We start from the raw sequence: 20,468 nt of genomic DNA, 5'->3' as shown, positions 1-20,468 counted from the left end.
TTTCTTTGAAGGATGAATTCTTGCTGGAGGGATAGAAACATGACATAAGGACAATGAATAAGTCTCGTATAAATTGCATAAGCAAAGGAATATAAACTAGTTTGCTTTAACATATTAAAAATAGGCAATTTAAAAACGTGAAGAAACAGAAGTACAAGTTACTTTGACAATTTATGAACCTAGGAATCCCTTTGGTGTTGGTCTTGCCAACCAGCCTTTTGGTACCTCAAGCATTAAAGGACTCTTCCCTTACATGACCACTCTTTTATGTGCCTGGTCTTTTTTTAACATAGTTACTGAAAATTAAAAAAATAGATACTGTAGAAGCGTGGTAGAGCTTTGTGTGTAGCTTTCCTTTCTTCCCTGAGCTGTGCAATTTTTACAAGTTTGTCATCGAGATACATCACTGTCAAGGACAGGGTAGTTGCTTGAAATGCTTCTTGAGTGCATTGTATGTGCCTTATGAGGCTTTTTATTTTTTTCTTTTTATTCTTAAATAAAATTTAAAAAAAAAACTTTGTTTGGCTCGCATGTATGAGACTTCTCAGATCCTTCTTAGGTGCAGCACTGTCCATGCAAATCTCTTTTCCAAACTGGATAATAGTATATTCTTCTGTGTTGGATCCCTAATAATTGTAATATTCTGTGTACTTCAGTCTTTAATGGGAATTCTCGTCCCAAGTCCACTTCGTGCAATAGAATTTAAATGTTAAGTATCTATTTTTTTGTTTACTATTTCTGATAAGAGCATAAAAGCGGAAAAGGCCAACAGCTGAAAGTATTCCTTTGATAACAAGATAAATTCCCTGTGGAGATGTTGTAAAACAAAAAGAAAATTTAGGGTCTGTGTCAAGTGACTCTATGCAGAAGAATAGAGAATTTTGTGGACAACGGTACCACTACTTATGTTTACTCCAGGTTGTTTCATATGTAAATATTTTGAGCACTACAAAAGACTCAGACTAAACTTAGTAGCTTTCTACTCTGCTCTGGGGCACACTCTTTTGTTGTAATACTGGAAACCTCAGTGTCTGCTTTTGAGCCACTCATTGCTTGTTTGACAATGGTATGAAACAGAGAATCAACCTCTTTTCTCAATACTTACTCTCCAGATTTTTGGCTGTGGAAGGGTGGCTTCAGTATGAAGGCATATACTGTTGAGAGGGTTTTTCATGGAAAGGTCTCCAGCACATACAATTATTACACCTGTATGTATGTTTTACATTTTACATGCTTCTTGAAAGTTTTTCATAGCATTCATTCCTTATTAAGCAACAGGAGTGCAGAAGACTCAGGCAGTCCTCAGCATCCTCACACGCTACTGATGCTCGAGACAATGTCATATCAGAGAAGAGTGCACCTACATCTTGTATTCTGTTGCATTATGTTAGGCGACTGCTCAGTCAGTTTTCCGAGGAAAACTCGAATAATTTTGCAGGCTTCTTCTGTACAACTTGCTCTGCTAGTTTATGGATTTTTTTTCTGGTAGATGTCAGTTCGCATCAGTACAACAATAGGATCTGGCGGAAGAGTATCATCCCTATGCCACTTTGCGCTCTCTTTTTCAGCTTTGCAGATTACAAATTTACTGAAGGAATAAAAGGCACTTGTTATCTATCACAAGTCAGGCACTAGCGACAACTGCAGTTAGAGAAAATGTACAAGGTTATGGCTTGTTATTCTATGATAATGTCAGGACAATGCAGTTACTGCTGGCATCTGATGTCTGAGAAAACCTGAATAACCTGCTGGTTGGATGTTTTGTTAACATTTCCTATTTACAAGGGCTGCGTACCCTAGCACAAAAGAATGATAAATTCACCTGTCGCCTACATGGAAATCAGCTCCGTGAAATTCTGCTGCAAGGGATTCTTAAATCTGCTTAGGAAAAGAAAGGACTATCTCATCATCGACACTGTTCTTTGACAAATTTATTGGAATTTGTAGACTAATCGTCATCTCCCACCCTAAACACTATAATTTTGCATAATCTTTGATACTGAGAATCTGTTTCTGTCCAGTATTTTGTGCCAGTTCAAAAACTCATCTTTTGAGTACGTTGTTTATTGCTTCACTGGGGGATTTGCAGAGGTTGCCTTGTTGCAGATGGAAAAAGTTAATCTTTTTGTGCAATTGTTTCCTTACATTTTTGATGCCTGGAAAAGTTCAGTGCCTTCCAGCAAATGTAACAAGATGATTTAAAAACAGGGGCACCACTTCACCAGAAGTTGGAAGGCTTCAGCCCATCCATGGTAGTGGCCTGGCCTTCGAGTACTGTATAAAACACAGCAGATTCCCAAAGGGCCTGTTGTGCTCTGCTCCCCTCTAGGGACCCAGCCCTGTGGGTATCTCAAGCCCTTTAGCAAGGGCCTACCTGTCCTGGTGTTTCCCTAAAGCAGGAGACAGGACTGCGTGTCTGCCTGCAGGGTGCTTGATCGTGTTTGTCCCTCCCCTCTACAAGTTCTTAGCAACATCTTTGTGATAACTGGAGTCTTTGTGATGTGGTCCCTTTACTGCTTTTCTTACCAACACATGCATGAAGTCACAGCTTTAATTGGTGTTGTCTATCTGATCAGCATTTTATTCTTGAGAACTCTGCAGAGGGCTAAAGTTTTAAAAGGCACACAAAATTATCTATGACCCAGTTTTTGCCTCCACTGAAATAGTCCCCAGTACAGCAAGACTCCAAAGCAGAAGGGAGATGTATGAATATTTTGAAATAACCAAGATGATGTCCTGAATTTTGTTTCACTTTTCATACCAGGATTCACAATAGCAAATGCCTTTGCATCAGGAGGATTTGCACAGCCCTTCTGAGAATGCTGGACACCAGCAGAGCCACACACAACGGCAGGTGCACCCAGCTGAAAGGAAAGTCTCTTGTGTCTATGCTGCCTAGAAAATAGCATCTAGAGTTACCAGTTCTAATTATCCATCAGGTCTTAACTAGTGAACGCATCTGAAACACATAGGGGACACCAAGATAAAGTGCTCTGCTTGACTAATAGTGTATAGCAACTTACTGTCCTCTCCCACTTCTAAGGGTTAGGCCACCAGTTGTAAGAAAAGCATAAAGAAAGCTGCAGAGTAGAGCCATACAAGATAAGAAAGAGAAAACTACACGCAGAGGTTGAACTGTTTCAGACAAGTGTAGGTTTTTAGGAGGAAAAACACCAACTCAGAAGATAGAAAACGGGAGAGGAATAAACAAGGAGTCAGAGAATAGTAGTTCAGCAACACTGAGGATCCATTCCAGCAACCAGCAGAGATCAACCTTTAGCACCTGACTGACTACTCAGAAGACTCCTTTGGTGTTTTGTGGTGGGTGCTGAACATCATAGAATGGCTTGGGTTGGAAGTGTCCTTAATGATCATCTGTTCTTCGGGGAACATGCAAGTGCTCTGCCTAGAAGCTCTTTAAATGCTGGGTATCTTCTGTGTGGGCTACAGCAAAAACTCTGTCATAGAATCACAGAATGGCTTGGGTTAGAAGGGACCTTAAAGATAACCTCGTTCCAGCCCCTGTGCCATGGGCAGGGACACCTCCCACCAGACCAGGCTGCCCAAAGCCCCATCCAGCCTGGCCTTGAACACCTCCAGGGATGGGGCATCCACAGCTTCTCTGGGCAGCCTGTGCCAGGGCCTCACCACCCTCTGAGTGAAGAATTTCTTCCTTATATCTAATCTAAGTCTACCCTCCTTTAGTTTAAAACCATTCCTCCTTGTCCTATCATTATCTGCTCAAGTAAGAAGTTGTTCTCCATCTTTTTTACAAGGCCCCTTAAGTACTGGGTCGTCTCCCCAAAGCTTTCTCTTCTGCATGCTGAACACCCCCAGCCTTTCTTCATAGGAGAGGTGCTCCAGCCCTCTGATCGTCCTTGGGGCCCTCCTCTGTACCCGCTCTAACAGCCCCACATCCTTCTTGCGCTGGGGACCCCAGACCTGGACGCAGCACTCCAGGTGGGGCCTCACAAGGGCAGAGCAGAGGGGGACAGTCACCTCCCTCAGCCTGTTAGCCACTCCTCTGGTGATGCAGCCCAGATGGCCAACTGCATCCTGAGCTGCAAGCACGCACTGCTGGCTCATATCGAGCTTTTTGTCCACCAGAACCCCCAAGTCCTTCTCTGCAGGGCTGCTCTTAGTGAGTTCTCCCAGTCTGTGCTCATGTCCAGGATTGTCCTGACCCAGGTACAGCCCCTTGTACGTGGACTTGTTGAACCTCCTGAGGTTCACGTGGGCCCACTTCTCAGCTTGTCCATGCCATACGTGCTTCCAGGATCTCTGCACAGTGAAAGATGCCCAAAGTAACAAAGGAGGGGCAATGGTTCCTGTGTCACCACCCAAAAACCCAGAGCATCAGGAAAGGCAATGCAGGGGCATTTAATTGAGTAGATAGTCAACCAGTCAACTGGGACCAACCTATGGAGCTGGCTTGGGCTTCATGCTGCCACTGATCCTGGAGCTGGTGAGGAAGGCATTCTTTGACAGGTTCAGGAGAAAGCAGCACTTAGTTCAGGATAAAAGGGAAGCATGAGAAAACAGTGCCAAACGCCAAGGTTATAGGAAGAATAAAAGTGGAAAGCAGTCATCCAGAATAGAAGTTAATAGTGATGATCTTCAGCTACAAAAAAAAGCTGAAAGCTACTGAAATAGGACCACATAGCAACAGTACCAACTTGAAATGAAAAGCACAATGTCCCATACCTGTATTAGAACCTTCTCTGTGACAACTTATGGAGTTTTTCTATTTTGTTACATATCTTGTCAGTATGACCTTGTGAGTATGATGGATTTGATCCCAGTCTTTATGACCTATGAGAGTGTGGCTTCAAGGACTTCTTCAGACATGGTCTTTTCAGGATCTTTGCTAACTCAACTGCAACAGTGTTCTTTAGAAACCTTTAAAATATTAATGGTCAAAGACATTCAGCTTATATTCCAAACGTCTTTCCACAAATTAAACTGTTTTCTCCCAGTGAATACGTGAATACATCAGACACACTTTCATTTACCTGTTCAAGAATCATTTGTGTTTATTTGCCTATAGAGTAAGCAAGTTTTTAAGGTTTGGTCCATGCAATCATTTCCCGCATGAGAGGTGACTTTGGTACTCACAAAATGGAATGAATTGCCATCAAACCTACTTCGTGACCACTGCATTTTTGACTGTAGTCATCTGTCTCTGGTGGGTGAATGGCAAGAGCTTACTGCAGTTCACTTTACGCAGAGGCTCCCTGTTATCGCCATGTCTTCCCTCCAAGAGTTCCACAAGTGTCTCAGCATCCAAGCCTTCAAGTATTCATCTAGTTTGGTGTCCTTCAAATTTTGGCTTCAGGAAAAGGTGAAAAACCCTACAATGCTCAGATATGGGATGACTGTCTTCCAACTTAAACTACCACTCAGGAATATTTGGGTATTCTATCCTAAGACCAAAGCATATGATTTGTATGTCTCCCAATAACCAGTTCACTATTTATTTTCTTCTGGCTCTTGATCTCCTTTAGAATGCATATAAAAAAAAAAAAAAAATCTCACCAAGTTATTGATTCTAATTATGTGATGACATATTCCACAGTTAATTAAATGTTTTGTGAAAAGTATATCTTTGTATCAGTTCCACATGTTTTTCCATGCAACTCCACGTCCCTTTTTATTGCTTTATACAAGTGACTGGAAGTTCCTGATTATCTTTTCTATTTTTATACTTCTAATTATTTCTTAGTTCTGAAATGAACAATCCCAGTCTTAGCAGACACAATTTCCACAACTAATTATACCTTATCTGTAGTCATCAAAGACAGTCCATTGGATTTTTAAATGAGCATGTTGCGTAAAGCCCAGATGGTAGAGTTATTTTGGATCACAAAAGGATGAACAAATGGTTCACTGTCCCTCCCCATTCTCCACCATCTCCCCCTGTGTTGTATCCAATTTTTTAACATATAATTTCATCTGTAACCACATTGGTCAGATTTTTATTCTGACCATATTCTAATCAGTATTTCTATTCTTTGGTTTCTGTCTCTCAGACTGTTTTCTCTGACGATGTTGTTTTTTCCACACCTCAGGGATTCTCACTAAGGTACTTCTTGTAGTGGACCTTGTAAAAAGGTCAATGGAGATACCAGGTTCCTCCTGTTAGACATAAAATCTTGTTCCCTTAACAAAACCTATGTTTTATTAGATAATTCAGAATTTGCTGTTTTGTGCTCAGAAAGTATACATAGGCAGTAACATCCAATATCACTCAATAGACAGTGCACAGCAGTAGACTGCTGGAGGGGCCATGCCCTTTATTCTAGCTAAGACAAAGCAAATTTCATTATATTTACAAAATACGTTATCTAACAATATCCAGTGCTAGAACTTAGTTCATGTTCTCCCTCAATACAAAGAAATCAACTACTTAATTTATTCCTTGAATGAAAAATGTAGGCTCTGGGTACAGGCAAGACATAATGATAAACACATTCTCACACATTAAAAAAAACAAAACAGCATTCTTGGGCATCACATGAAATATCAAACCAGAACATGAACAAATAATTGGTTCCTCCAGTGACACTATTAATTTTGAAAATTAACATCTAACTTTAAAACCCAGCAGATCCGTCACTGTAAGCAATAACCCTTTTTCCAGCAGAGAAAGTTCTTTTTCGTGAGAATTGAACATAATTACTTAATAGTTAAAACAAAACAAAACAAAACAAAACAAAAAAACTTCGCATTGCAGAATTAAAAGACTTGTAACTGTCAGTACTTCTTAATCCAGCTTGCAAATAGGCTAAATAACAAGGACCTTGTTTTCATGCAAGTGAAGTGCTTGCACTTCAGGTAGAACCATTCTTCCCCTTTGGCACACTTATTTTGAAGCTAGATGAAAGAATTCACCAGTTTGATTGCTGTTTTTTTCCTCCCTGCCGAAAGTAATTAACATTCTGAAATGGAAGCGCGGTCTTAGGTCTAGAAATACTCTACAAATCTTTTGAAAAACAAAATTTTGTTTGAGGAACTTGAAATGTAATAATGTTTAATATACTCTTCCAAACTTCACGAAGACATGATTTAGATGGGCTCTGCGTCACAGGTTATACACCTACTTTCAAACAAACAAACAAACAACAACAACAAAAACACAAAACAAAACAAACAAAAAAGCACCTGTAGAGACCCTTCCCCCCTTAACTGGGTAGTAAACGTTCTTTTTTTTTTCTCATAAAACTCTGCAGTGCCGAGTTCTGCTATGCAATCATGCATGGAAAAAAAAGTATTTTAAATCTTCTTCCTCATGTTGTAACTGCGTGAACCTCAGTCCTTGCATGACGTTTTCTCTTATTCATTATTAAATTTCACAGCTTTACAGGTCTTCTCCTTACGCCTTCACAAACATTCCTTTACAAGCTGAGCACCCTAATGTACTTAGCAGTTGCACTGTGCTGAGCGTTGCTCTTTGTACCTTTTCTAGACAAGCAGAGGCAAAGCCCGTAGAAGGTCTGTGTTCCTTTAGACTGTTTTCTCTTTCATTTCTTATTCCAACCCCAAGAACCCTACACGCCCTACGTACTCCCTTCACTACTAGTGAACATATACTTTTGTACCAAGAAAGTCTGAAAGTAATTTATTTATAATTAGGGAAAGGGAGAAATAAACACTTTTTAGAGGACCTGAAGAAGCTATGCCAATACGCCATGTATACCTATTGTACGTTTAAAAAAAAAATTGGTCACAATACCTGTGACCTTAGGTCATAAATCAAAGTGTCCAGCCACATATATCTTCCAGTTTCTGAATCAGTACAGGCAGTTGACCCAAACAATGAAAATGTCACCCTCAAATTAAAGAGCAACTACACTTAAATGTTTTTTTTTTATATATATTCCTTGACCAGATTTCTCTCAGAAATGACAGCAAATGAGGAAACTCTTAAAATGTTACATTCGACTGACAGTACTAAAAGGCTACGCATAAAGCCAAAATATATGAACAACATCCAGCATGAAAGAACGAACTGTACATACGGTGAGAACACACAAAGCTCAGAATGCATTCTGTTTCTCTGGGTTAACCACATCAGAAGCAGAAGCTGCACCTTCTGGAAATTTGGATGCAAACACTGTGATTACTGAATTTCTTTCTCTGAGCCAGTTTATCAAGTGCGTCCCAACAACGTCCCTATTGTTGCTGGTGGGACGAAAAGCTATTAGCCTAACTGAGAATGAATCACAAATCAAAACATCGTGATTTTCCTCACAAGTATGTTTCTCTGGTTCCTTAAAGACCACGAGGACTTTATTTATTTAACTGCTGTACTTCAACTGCTATTTTGCATCTACTACAGTCCTACCACTCTTCAAAAATGGCACACATGCAGAAATCATTGGTTTGCATATACAAGAACTTTATTAACTTTTAACTTCACCTAAACTAAATTTTACTTGAAATTTGATTCTGAGATTGAAGAGAATACACCAACACTTTCCTTCAGAAAATGGAGGTGTTACAAGCCCATAGCATTAACCATTAAAAAGACTAATAACCAGTTTATGGATCTTAATTAAGGATTCCACCACCACTTCTCTTTTATTTATATTACTCCTTCTGCGTAAGCTATTCAGTAGGAACTTATGACCAAAAAAATATATACATACATAAAATTACTCTTCTTGCTTAGAAAAATATTATTTTCTTAATTTTCTTATTTAAAGCAAGTGTGAAGAGTTGCTTGCCAAGAGGAAATCATCATCAGAAAGACTGTTTATAAATGGGATTCTCTGGCTGTTACATGTAGACCTGACACCTACTATCACTGCTAATGAAGCGCAGAGAACCGAGAGGGGCAGTTGGTTGGGATTGCAGTTGGCAGCTGGCTGCCAGTTGGCAGCTGGCGACCAGTCACCAGTGGTGGTCCCCAGGGGTCAGTGCTGGGGCGCATCCTCTTTAGTATCTTTATTGATGATTTGGATGAGGGAATTGAGTGCACCCTCAGTGAGTTTGCAGATGACACCAAGCTGGGGGGAAGTATCAATCTGCCGGAGGGTAGGAAGGCTCTGCATAGGGACCTGGACAGGATGGGTCAATGGGCAGAGGCCAGTGGGATGAGGTTCAACATGGCTCAGTGCTGGGTCCTGCACTTTGGCCACACCAACCCCATGCAGCGCTACAAGCTTGGGGCAGAGTGCCTCAAAGCTGTGCAGAGGAAAAGGATCTGGGGATGCTGATTGATGCTCGCCTGAATATGAGCCAGCAGTGTGCCCAGGTGGCCAAGAAGGCCAACGGCATCCTGGCTTGTGTCAGGAAAGCCAGCAGGACCAGGGAGGTGATCGTCCCCCTGTACTCAGCTCTGGGGAGGCCGCACCTCGAGTGCTGTGTTCAGCTTTGGGCCCCTCACTACAAGAAGGACATCGAGGCCCTGGAACGTGTCCAGGGAAGGGCTACGACGCTGGTGAAGGGCCTGGAACACAAGTCCTGTGAGGAGCGGCTGAGGGAACTGGGGTTGGTTAGTCTGGAGAAGAGGAGGCTCAGGGCAGACCTTATTGCTCTCTCCAACTACCTGAAAGGAAGGTATGGGCGCTGGGGGTCGGCCTCTTCTTGCAGATAACCAGTGACAGGACTAGGGGGAATGGCCACAAGTTGCACCAGGGGAGGTTCAGGTTGGAAATGAGGAGACATGTCTTCTCAGAAAGAGCAGTCAGGCATTGGGACGGGTTGCCCAGGGAGGTGGTGGCGTCATCGTCCCTGGGGGTGTTCAAGGCAAGTTTGGACCTGGTGCTTGGGGACGTGGTTTTGGGGGTGACATTGGTGGTAGGGGGATGGTTGGACCAGATGATCTTGGAATTCTTTTCCGACCTTAACGATTCTGTGAAACAATGAAACAATTAAAAATACGGATACTCTAGAACTAACATCCTAGGCGCTGCGATATGGTGTTTCACTCGGGAAACACGCTCCGTTTACCCCACTAGATGTGTACGAACGCTCCCACACCCGCTCCCCTCCTGAGGGTGCTGCGCCACGGCTGCCGCCGCCCCGCACCACCTCAGCCGGCGACGGCGCCTCAACGCCCGCTGCGCGCGCGGCCGGCACGCGGTGGCGGCGCCCACCCCGCCTGCGCGCCGCGGCGGGCGGGCGAATGGGGAGCGGAAGCCGCGGCGCTGCCACCGCCCCCCCTTCCCCCCCGGTGCCGCGGTCCCGGAAGCGCGGCGGCGGCGAGGCGCGGCGGGCGCGGACTCGTTCCGAGGTCGCGGCGCAGTTTCGTTTCCCGGCCGCCCGCCCGGCCCCGCTCCTTCCGGGCCGCGGCGGGGCTTTCCGCCCGGCAGCAGCGCGGCGCCAGGCGGGGGAGCTCGCGGGCCAGGCCCCAGGCGGCGCCGCCGCCGCCGCCATCGTCGCGGGTCGGTTTCCGTCTCTTGGCCTTCCCAACATGGCAGCGGCGGCGGGGGGCGGCCGCGGCTCCCGCAAGCCGGCTCCGGCGGCGTCCCGCAGCGGCGGCGGCGGGGACCGCACCGTCTTCCTCTTCGACCGGCGGCGGGAGCAGGCGGACCCGGACGAGAAGGTGCTGAGCTGCGGCACGGACAGCCCCCGCGCCTTCCGCGGCGCCGTCTGCCAGGTGCGTGCGGGGCCGGGCGGGGAGCGGGCGGCGAGGCGGGGCGCAGCGCGGACAGGTGCGGGGGGGCGGGGGGGGTTGGAGGGGGAGCGCCCCAACGGCCGCCAACGGCCGCGCCTCGCGGGCTGCGGGGGGCTGAGGGGAGATGGGGGCGTCGGGTCCGGCTCCCCCTCGTGGGCCCCCTGGCGGGGCTGTGAGGGAGGGCGGCGGCGGCCCGGCAGCTCCCCCGTGCGGGGAGGGAGGCGGCAGGCAGGCAGGGAGCCGCGGGCTCTGTGCTGTCCAAGGTGTCCGGGCAGCGCCGGTGGCTTCCCGGGAGGTGTAGCCGGGCTTGTGGAGCCTGCCGCCCGCCTCCCCGCTGCCTGCTCTGCCCCCTTGGCTCCTCTCGCCTCTCGGTGCAGCCTGCTTGGTCTGCCGGGCTCTCTCAGGTGGAAGTTTCGTACTGCTGAGTTTGCTGCTTACACCAGCTGCCCGTCTTGTGTCGTGGTTTCGCTTTTCGAGAGCACGAACTCATTAACCACCTATGTATCCTTCAACTCGCCGTGCGTATTGTAAACTTTGCACGAATTCGTCCTCATCAAACGTTCGCTTTTAGTTCCTTTATCCGGGTTAATTTGCCCATCGTTCTCCAGGCTGCGTGTTTTTGCAGAGCATTGCTTGCTTTGCCCACCGTCTGGGCAGTGCTCAAGGTAATAGTTTTGTTCTGGGATGGAAGTTTTGAGTTACCAGTGTGGGCAGGAATATCTGTCACACACATCTGGCTCCCCCTTGCACAGCTCTCTCCCGTCAGTGTTCAGGATGACACATTACCGAGCTGTCCTGCTGGCCTCCCTGCTTTGCTGCTTCTCATATCTGCTGTGTGCTTCAGCGGCTTCTGTTCCCATGCGACTTCTGTGTCTGGTGGTTCACAGATTTTGGCGTATTTAAAGGTTTATTTAGAAATAAACCATCATCATGTGATATTCTGGGTTTTCTTATCTCAAAAACTTACTGACGGCAAGACTTTCTTGCCACGAGGCAGACCACTCGAACACAGTGCTTGAGAAGTTCGTCTCTGCAAAGCAGAGCTTGATGTGTTTGGATTTGGTGAAAAAAAGTGGAATTAAAGTGGAATTTTCAAGTATAAGTTCTTAGCATGTCAACACCCAAATCGTTCTCACCGCTCCTGGTGGTGTTAAGTCTTGTTTTGAAGTGTTAAGTCTTGTTTTGAGGTGCTAAGTCTTTAGGATAATAGAGTTGATGCCGTTAAAAACCTGTGCAACAAGAACCTTGAATGATCATTCCCTCAGGGAAAGGGCATCTGTAATGATGTGTTGACTGCGAATTCATCCAGAGTTGCCTCCATCACAGCTAATTTCAGCGTGGTCACACTTTACATCTCAGAGCTTTCATTATCTCGTGGAACATCTGACTCTGAATGCATGTCAGTTTGTCAAGGTAGATTGTTTGACATGTCCAGTAAATGCTGGTACAGAGAAAGCTGTCGGGCTTGGTGGGTTCAGGAACTTTGGCGTTCGATGTACGACACACTGGCAGTGTAAAGGTTTTCTTGTTGGGCTTCTGGAGAGCATTCTGGCATCTCTGTGCCTCTGGCAGTTTTGCGCGTTGCGGTTCGCCAAGCATCGTACTGCAAAGGGCAGAATTTCTGGCATCTCGAAAGTTGGAATTAACTGCTTTCAGGGAGAAAGATGATGAATGGATTCACGTGATCGAGACAGACTTTCCCCACTTTATAGTGCTGAAAACCTTTCAGAGAAGTGATGAAAGTTGAGGAAAAAACATCTTTTTGATAAGCAAGCTTTGAATTGTTTAGATAAGATAAAGCAGAATGTCATCTTCACTTTTCTCCAATTAAAGCTATTAGAGACCATCCGAGTGAAAGATAAGGCAAATGCAGTATATCTAGCAGTGTTTATTTCCACAGTTATTCTGTCTGGTGGCTCAGCCTCAGTACATGCTTGGCTTTAGATTTACTTTCATTGGCAGTTTGTCACAGGACTGAATTATTCTGCTGTCACAGCCGGGGTGGGCATGCATTTTTCCATCTGCCAACTGGCTGTGAGGATGGTAGTGTCTGGCAAAGGTGCCGGGTAAGTGCTCAGCTGTTGGAACTGTTTTTGCTCTGAGCATCATCCTATGGCATGAGAGTTACTTTGGGTATACCTGAACACATAGGAGTTAAAGGAGAATGTAAATCTTGAAAAATAATGTTTAAAGCTGATTGCAAGCTGAAAATAATGAGTGCTTGAAGGCATGGTCTCAGGCTGCTGCTTCCTGAGACTTACGCTTTTATCTTTTTACAACAGGATTAGGGAAGCGATTGTCCCTCTGTACTGAGCTCTGGTGAGGCTGCACCTTGAATACTGTGTTCAGTTTTGGGCCTGTCACTACAAGAAGGACATCGAGGTGCTGGAGCGTGTCCAAAGACAATGGCAATGAAGCTGGTGAAGGGTCTAGAGAACAAGTCTTACAAGGAGTGGCTGAGGGAGCTGGGATTGCTTAGCCTGGGGGAAAGGAGGCTCAGGGGAGACCTGATCACCCTCAGCAATTGCTTTAAAGGAGGCTACAGCGAGGTGAGGATCGGGCTTTTCTCCCAAGCACCAAGTGATAAGGAAATGGCCTTAAGTTGCACAAGGGCGGGTTTAGGTTGGGTGTTAGGATAAATTTCTTCACTGAAAGGGTTGCAGAGTATTGGAACAGGCTGCCGAGGGGAGTGGCTGAGTCACCATCCCTGGAAGTCTTCAAAAAACTGTAGATGTGGTGCTTAGTGACGTGGTTTAATGGGGGGCTTGGCTGTGCTAGGTTCAAGGTTGGACCAGGTGATCTTAGAGGACTTTCCCAACCAAAATGATTCTACGATTCATAACGCTGACGTAAGTTTAGTGCATTCCTGTTGGTGTAAAAAATTAAGAGATAGATGAGACAGGTGGTTCAGCAAGTGAGAGGTGGGTTTAGGAGCTGATTCATTTCCTCTGTCATATACAGTATTCTCTTTTTGTTATTAAAATGTTCGTATTTCTGTTTTGAAACATCTATTTGTTTTGGTTTTGAAATAGATATCTGTCACCTAAGGAATTTTGGAACTGTCCCCTAACAGCACGCATGACAGTGTGGTTAGATGTGGCATTATATGGTTATAAATTAGCCTTCCCTTTCTGGGGAGGAGAGGAGAGAGATTTAAAACCTATATAAAAAAAAAAAAGGTTGAAGCATATCTAATCTTCATTATTCTTGCTTACAGCGATCCTAAAGCACTATCCTCTTAATTGAAAATGATCTGTTAGTTTGATTCTTCCACTTACGCACTATAGAGCATAGGTGGAGCATTCATGTAACTTCAATCCCCAGAACCATGAAGTTTTGAGATTAATAAGTGAAATAAATAGGGATTTTTCGCTCCTTGTTGGAGCGAGATTGCTTGCACACCTTTCAGTCTTTTATCAGGTCTATGGGCACTGTTTGCTCTGATGTTTAGAGTCTAATTGGAAGGTATTTGCTTGCAGTGAGAGGAATGGAGATAAGCAGCGAATCCCAAATTCCCTGGCTTACGCTGCCAAGTACGCAGTGAAGTTGGAACACCTCAGTTTGATGCTGAACTAGTAGGAATCCTTCCAGGTGCTTGTAGAGGGCACACTGCTTTTTAAGCAGAAAGATACCTGCGTTGAAAACTGCATACAAGTGTTGTAACACGTAAAGGGGTATTTGAAAAGAAGTATGAGTCTGAAGGGTGCTTTTGGTACTGAATTTAGTATTACTACATAAATGTAAAATGGACTCATTTATTTTTGACACTTCTCATCATTGTGGCCTCATGGTTTGAAGAAAAGTATGTGTGTATAGAAAGTAAATATTTGTAATTTAAGTATATGCTTGAATTTCAGACATACTTATAAGCTGAAAATATTTTGCTTTTAACGTTTTGTTGAGCTTTCCATTTTGTCCTTCCCAATGTATCCTTCCATTCTACCAACTGCTTAAAAAGATTCTTTTTCCAGTCCTCCAGAATAAATTCCAGTGCATCACTATGCTAAGAGGCAAAAAAGGGTGTTCACTGAAAGGGAGTAATGAGAGAGAAACACAGCTGTAGTAGGAACTCGAGAAATAAGTGTAATATTTGTTGTGAATATTTGTTTTCCAATGCCTAATAAGTAACGTTTATTGACATTATTTGCGATCAATGAACAAGTATTAGCACCTTAAGCTCTTTAACACCAGAGGGTAACTCTTAAATCTTCTTAAGAGCTGTTTCGATACCTCGCTAAGCTACTGTCCGAGTAATTTGCTCAGTGCAACTTCTTCCATTCTGAATAATGAAATCAATCCATCTTGCAATAATTTTATTTTTGTATTATAAAACCTATATTCCGTTACTCACTTTTCAAGACTACGTGAACTAAAATAGATATTTTTTAAACATGCCATACATATACAAAACATAAGGCACATATAAGACCCAACAATTTTGAGATTTTTTTCCCAAACTGCCATACTATATTTCAAGCTTCACTGAAATGCTTACATATAGCATCTTTGCTTTTGTTACTGACATTTCAGTGGGAAGAGGATACAGTTAGCATACGTCTGTGCACTTACAGTGCTATTTAATAATGTAGTACCAGTTATTAAATGCGTGTGTCGACTGATATGTAAGGCTATGTGGTTTTTAAGTTCCTGCTCATATTTGATCAGTGGTGATATTCAGATGCATGGTGTCTGCATTCCTTCAGCATGAGCTATCCAGGTGCAACGTCCTGGATGTCACCAAGGATTTTGCTTTTGAAGAGTGGCTTTCGAAACCTTGTTACTTTTATCAAATGATGCCATACAACACAGTTTCATGGTGGAAGCTTCATGGAGTTAATGTCAGCTTTGGCAGATAACTTTATTCTTTGTTATTTGTGCTTGTGAATTTCTGGTGAAAGTTCCTATAATTGCGCAAGCTTTGAACAAGTCCGCTAATGGCAGCGTGTTTCTTGTATAAATTTTAGGGTCCTCATCTTTCAGTTTGTTAAGCCTTGCAAGATTGTGTAGGTTAACTTGCTGTTCTGGGAAAGATTTCTTAGATCTCCGTATGTAGCTCCTTTAGAGAGCTTCTGTCATGCAGCTACCTTCTGTTTGTTTTCTCTGTCTTTTTCCATTATAGTTGTGATAACGCTTTACTTGAAGATGCCATGTGAAAACATCTTTTATTATTGAATTTTGTTACTTGTAGTGATGTTCTTAATGTTTCTATTGAAGCTTCTTTTTGTAAATATTTATATCAATAACCTCTGAAAGTAGGGAAACCCACAAGCACTGCAGAGAGGACAAGGCACTTCATGTTCTGCTGTTTTATCTTGTGCAATTTGCTCTTTAGGCTGAAGTGTTTGTTTCAGAACACTAATGTTCAGTGCTCTGTTTTGTAAGTATGTTGCCTGTAGTGACCACCTTCCCAGGGGCTACTGAGTAATCCTATATTTCTGTAACGTACGACTCTTAAGCTGTGAGAAATGCTTACAAATAATTTATATTTTGAATGCAAGTCCTTTTCTAGAGACCTTTGGAACCTTTTTCTGTTGATATCCAAAGTTGTTTTATGTTTCTGCGATGACATTAATTACATCCAAATGAGCTTGCCTTAAGATGATTGTTATCATTCTTGCTCTGCTACCATGACTGCTCAGTACTAGGTCCTCACTACCAGATCCTCAGCAGCTCCTCATCTTTAGAGACCAACTGGGTGACCCAACAGCAGACTAGAAAAATTTATCTGATTAACGCACTTAGAAGCTGTTCTATGCAGTTGTTCTCAATTACTTCCAGCAAGACATTAGTCTCCACTTAATGTGCTTAATCTTAGTTTTTATATTTGCTATTTTGTATGAATGACCTTAATGTTATTCAGCTTATGAATAATGGAGAGATGTGATACAAATATCCAGTATCCAGTAAGCACAACTGAAAAACAGTTCTTGGTTTGAAAATCTGTGATTTGAGAATTTTTTTTTTCTTTAAACATGTTTTGTAGGTTTCTTTCATTTGTTGATATAACAGATTTCTTTCCATTTGGACTGGTAATTCTTCTTAATGGGACATAAAGCAGGATAGCTGACTTAGGTGTCCGTCTTTCAGGTGGTAAGTTGGCAGATAGCATCAAACGTTCAGCCAACCTGCAACTTTGCATGCAACTGCAAGCTCACAGAGTTTGGATGTGGCATTTAGGCTCCTTTTTTTCGTTTCTTTTCTCTTTTTTTTTTTCAAAGATTCCTGAACAAGTCACAGCAAAGAAGCTCCTGGACCAATGTGAAATACTCAAAGTAAAGCCATGTTTATTTATATTATGTAGCTGAGGTATGGAGGTATTTTCTGAGAAAATTAGTAGCTATAAAGGGCAGCACTGAAAATGCCCATGCTGGATTTTGATGCAATTAACTGAAGCAGTTCGGGTTCCCACCAAGAGGTTTGCACCACCAGTCTGATCCTGTTAGCCAGAAAATTATTTCTGGGCTAGTTGCCTCTTTATGGAAGATGACTGCATGGCTGCTGTGTCTCTGTTAGTCCCTGGCTACATCACTAAGCTGTGAGGCAATAGTTCCCCAGAAAGTTGCAGAGAGCCGCGGGGCCATGCTGTATTTAATGCTCCCCAAAATGCATTTTGCTCTCTGGGCTGACAGGGCATGCTGCTGGCTCATGCTGAGCTGCTGCCACCAGCACCCCCAGGCCCCTTTCTGCAGAGCTGCTCTCCAGTGAGTCAGTGAGAATGTTCCCTTCCTTTACTTTGAAATGTTGACCCTGATGATGATTATTTTATACTTTGCAATGTTAGGTAAAATACCAGAGGACCACTGGAAGCAGACCAGTGATTCTTTATATACAGTGTGTTATTTCTCCTTCATTTAACACTTCAAGCCTATCCGTGTTATTCCAAGCCATGGTGATATGCACACAAAATTGGACATTTGGTTGTTGAACATCTTTTCCAAAGTAAATGTTAAATCTAGAGGCAAAATCTGTGTTGACTTCGTGTTAAGTGTTGTAGTTGGCTTAGCAGCCAGATAAGACTCACAATGCATGTTCAGATCAAATAGGAAAATTTGCTTTGGGTGCCTGTGTGCTTATATACAAAGGAAAAAAGACAATGAGACCTGACTAAAGGAGTTTTAGCTGCTGATAAAGTGTCTGCAATTTGTGAGCTTCTGTTTTTTGTTGGCTTTTGTTTGGTTGGTTTTTTGAGTGTGTTTTTAGTATAAACAGAAAGTCATCAATCATAGGTTAAATTGAACCTTGATTCTCGATTGAGATTTAAGAGTTAGGTCACAGTTCATTGACACTTGCACATATCTTAGCTGTAAATTGCTCTGCTGAAAGCTTCTGGCATTCTTCATCTGGCTGTTTCAAACTCTTACCTTCTAGCCTAATACTCATCTCATGTCGTAAACATCCGCCAGCAAATTGAGAGCCATTAACTTTATTTACCATGAAGCACAGGCAGTGCTTCAGAATGAGCCTTCAGTTTGTAAAGAATACATTTCTTTCGTTAAAGACAGCTTTTTTGCTTATGTACCATTTCATAGGTACAGTACCTGGCTTCTTGAGGTAGGCAAAACAGGCTCAGCGCAGGAAATTTTTCTTAGTTTAACTTATTTCCAGTTAACAGAAACCTTTGATTGTTCTTTGGTGAAGGGCAATCAAACAAACACGTAGGGAAACACCTTTCCTCCCCCTTTGCCAACCTCACTTTCTGCCCTCTATCTCTCTTCGCTGACTCGCAACTTCACTTGTCAGCTCCTTTGGTGGGGCATGAGGTGGAGCCTCGTGCTTAAGGGTTTCTCAGTGCCACTCCTCCGGGCTCCTTACTGGTTCTCTTCTGCTCTGGCACAAGCCACAGACCCGTGGGGGTGGGAGGGTAGACGGGAAACTCCCTGCTCTGACATAGATCCTCCATGGGCCACTGCACTTTTTGTGTTATTGCTGCTCTGGCTTGGTGCACCTCCTTGCAACGTTGTCTGTAGCACCCACTGGTGATGTCTCCTGCTGTATGTCTCCTCTGTCTCTTCTCATGTGTCTTCTCCATTTCTTTCCAAATAAGTTTGAGCAGAAACATCATATGCTCCTCCGAGTGGTTGGAATTTTGATGCACAGTGGGTTGTCTTCTTTGGTTTCATCTGGCAGTGGCTCAGGGCAGTTCATGGCCTTCTCCCTCACTGGTCACTCCCCATGGCCCTCTGGTACCAAAACCCTGCAAAAACACAGTCAGTGCTCCTCTAAGTGTAATTATCAGCCGTGACTCAGCAAACAATGTAAATGGCTCTTAGGAGTACAAAGAAAACAAGCTGTAGTTGTTTTCCTAGCCTATTCAGAATCTGGCTCATTGCCATCTTCTGTGCTTTTTATTTTTCTGGTGTCTTTTTTTATGGATGTAGCTGTGCATCGTTGTAACACTGTGGCTTTTGCATTTGCATGTAGTGATCCTATGTAACCAATAATGTAGGTGCCCTTGTCTTTTCACAGTGCACCCCTTTTTTTAGAGAACATACATTCTTTTTTTCTCTTAGATTATTAATTTGCAGCTTGTCTCGGTCTTTCCCAAATGATTTATTTTTTCCTTTGTGTCCAAAAAAACATTTTGCGTACCTCTTCTGACATCGCTTCCGAGCACATTTTTGCTGTGAATGCGCAGGAACACTTCTGAGTGTAGTGATGGTATTGTACTCTTCAAGATGTTGTTGATGGAATCACAGAATAGTTGAGGTTGGCAGGGACCTCTGGAGGTCACCTGGTCCAACCCCTGCTCAAGCAGCGCCAACCAAAGCAGGTTGCGTAGGATGTGTCCAGGTGGTTTTTGGATATGTCCAAGGAGGGAGATGTCAAGCAACGCCTGGGCAGGGTGCACCAGTGCTCAGTCACCCCCACAGTGGAAAACAAGTTTCTTGATGTTCAGAAGAAACCTACAGTGCTTCAGTTTGTGCCCATTGCCTCTTGTCCTGGCACTGGGCACCACTGAAAAGAGCCTGGCTCCGTCCTCTTTGCTCCCTCCTGACATAGTGAAAACTCAGTAACCAAAGTTATTAAGCACATATTCTTTATTACAGCGCCGGGTATGTGTGGGATTGCTCCGCCTAACACACACAGCAAGGGTTACTGGCAGTGTGCTTATGTTAGCGGGATGAATATCATTTCATTTCCCGTCTCTTGCATATTCATCAGGTCTCCAAAGACTCATGAACATAGCTTCTCCCCCTATTTGCATGCGTACTGGAGTCCTTGGGTGGTACTCTGGTGGTCTTTTGATGAAGGCCAGAAGTCTTCCTCACTGCTAAGCTTCTGACCTTTCTTTGACAGACTTCAGCAGTCAAGCCAGTTCTTGCTGATTCCATTATCTATGCATACACTCTTTTACTCCCTTATCTTTGGGGTCATTAACATACAACTGTGCTAGCTAAGACCTACAGAATCAACATCCTATATCTCGTTCCCTGTCTCACTCCCTTCAGGTATTTATAGATATTGATAAGAAGAATAATAAGATATAATAAGAAATAATAAGATAGAAAAATAAGATAAGAACCCCCAGGCCTCCTCTTCTCCAGGCTGAACCGTCCCAGCTCTCTCAGCCTCTACCCACAGGAGGGATGCTCCAGCCCCTTCATCATTGTCATAGTCCTTCACTGGTCTCTCTCCAGTATGTCCATGTCTCTTTTGTACTGGGCAGCCCAGAACTGGACCCAGCACTCCACGTGTGGCCTCAACAGTAGGGAGCAGAGGAGAAGGATCACCTCCCTCAGCCTGATGGCAATACTTTTCCTAATGCAGACCAGGGCACTGTTAGCTGCCTTTGCTGCAAGGGCACACTGCTGGCTCATGTTAAATGCGGTGTCCACCAAGACCCCCA

The 20,468-nt window shown here is 43.8% G+C and overlaps 1 protein-coding gene across 2 annotated transcripts in view; it reads left to right on the top strand.

The window, feature by feature from the left end:
* Window positions 1-9,911: 9,911 nt before the first annotated feature.
* Window positions 9,912-20,468, top strand: part of SMCHD1 (structural maintenance of chromosomes flexible hinge domain containing 1) — an 83,523-nt gene continuing 72,966 nt past the window's right edge. Inside the window, exon 1 of one of the 2 annotated variants that reach the window (XM_066992828.1) lies at window positions 9,912-10,603. In XM_066992828.1, the coding sequence (XP_066848929.1) occupies window positions 10,130-10,603 (474 nt within the window). In that variant the 5' untranslated portion in view covers window positions 9,912-10,129. The remainder of the gene's footprint in view (window positions 10,604-20,468) is intronic. The other variant, XM_066992826.1, reaches the window with a different exon arrangement.

This window comes from Anser cygnoides, chromosome 2, assembly GCF_040182565.1.
Source record: "Anser cygnoides isolate HZ-2024a breed goose chromosome 2, Taihu_goose_T2T_genome, whole genome shotgun sequence".
Classification (NCBI taxonomy): Eukaryota; Metazoa; Chordata; class Aves; order Anseriformes; family Anatidae; genus Anser; species Anser cygnoides.
This window is presented reverse-complemented; position numbering and strand designations above follow the sequence as displayed.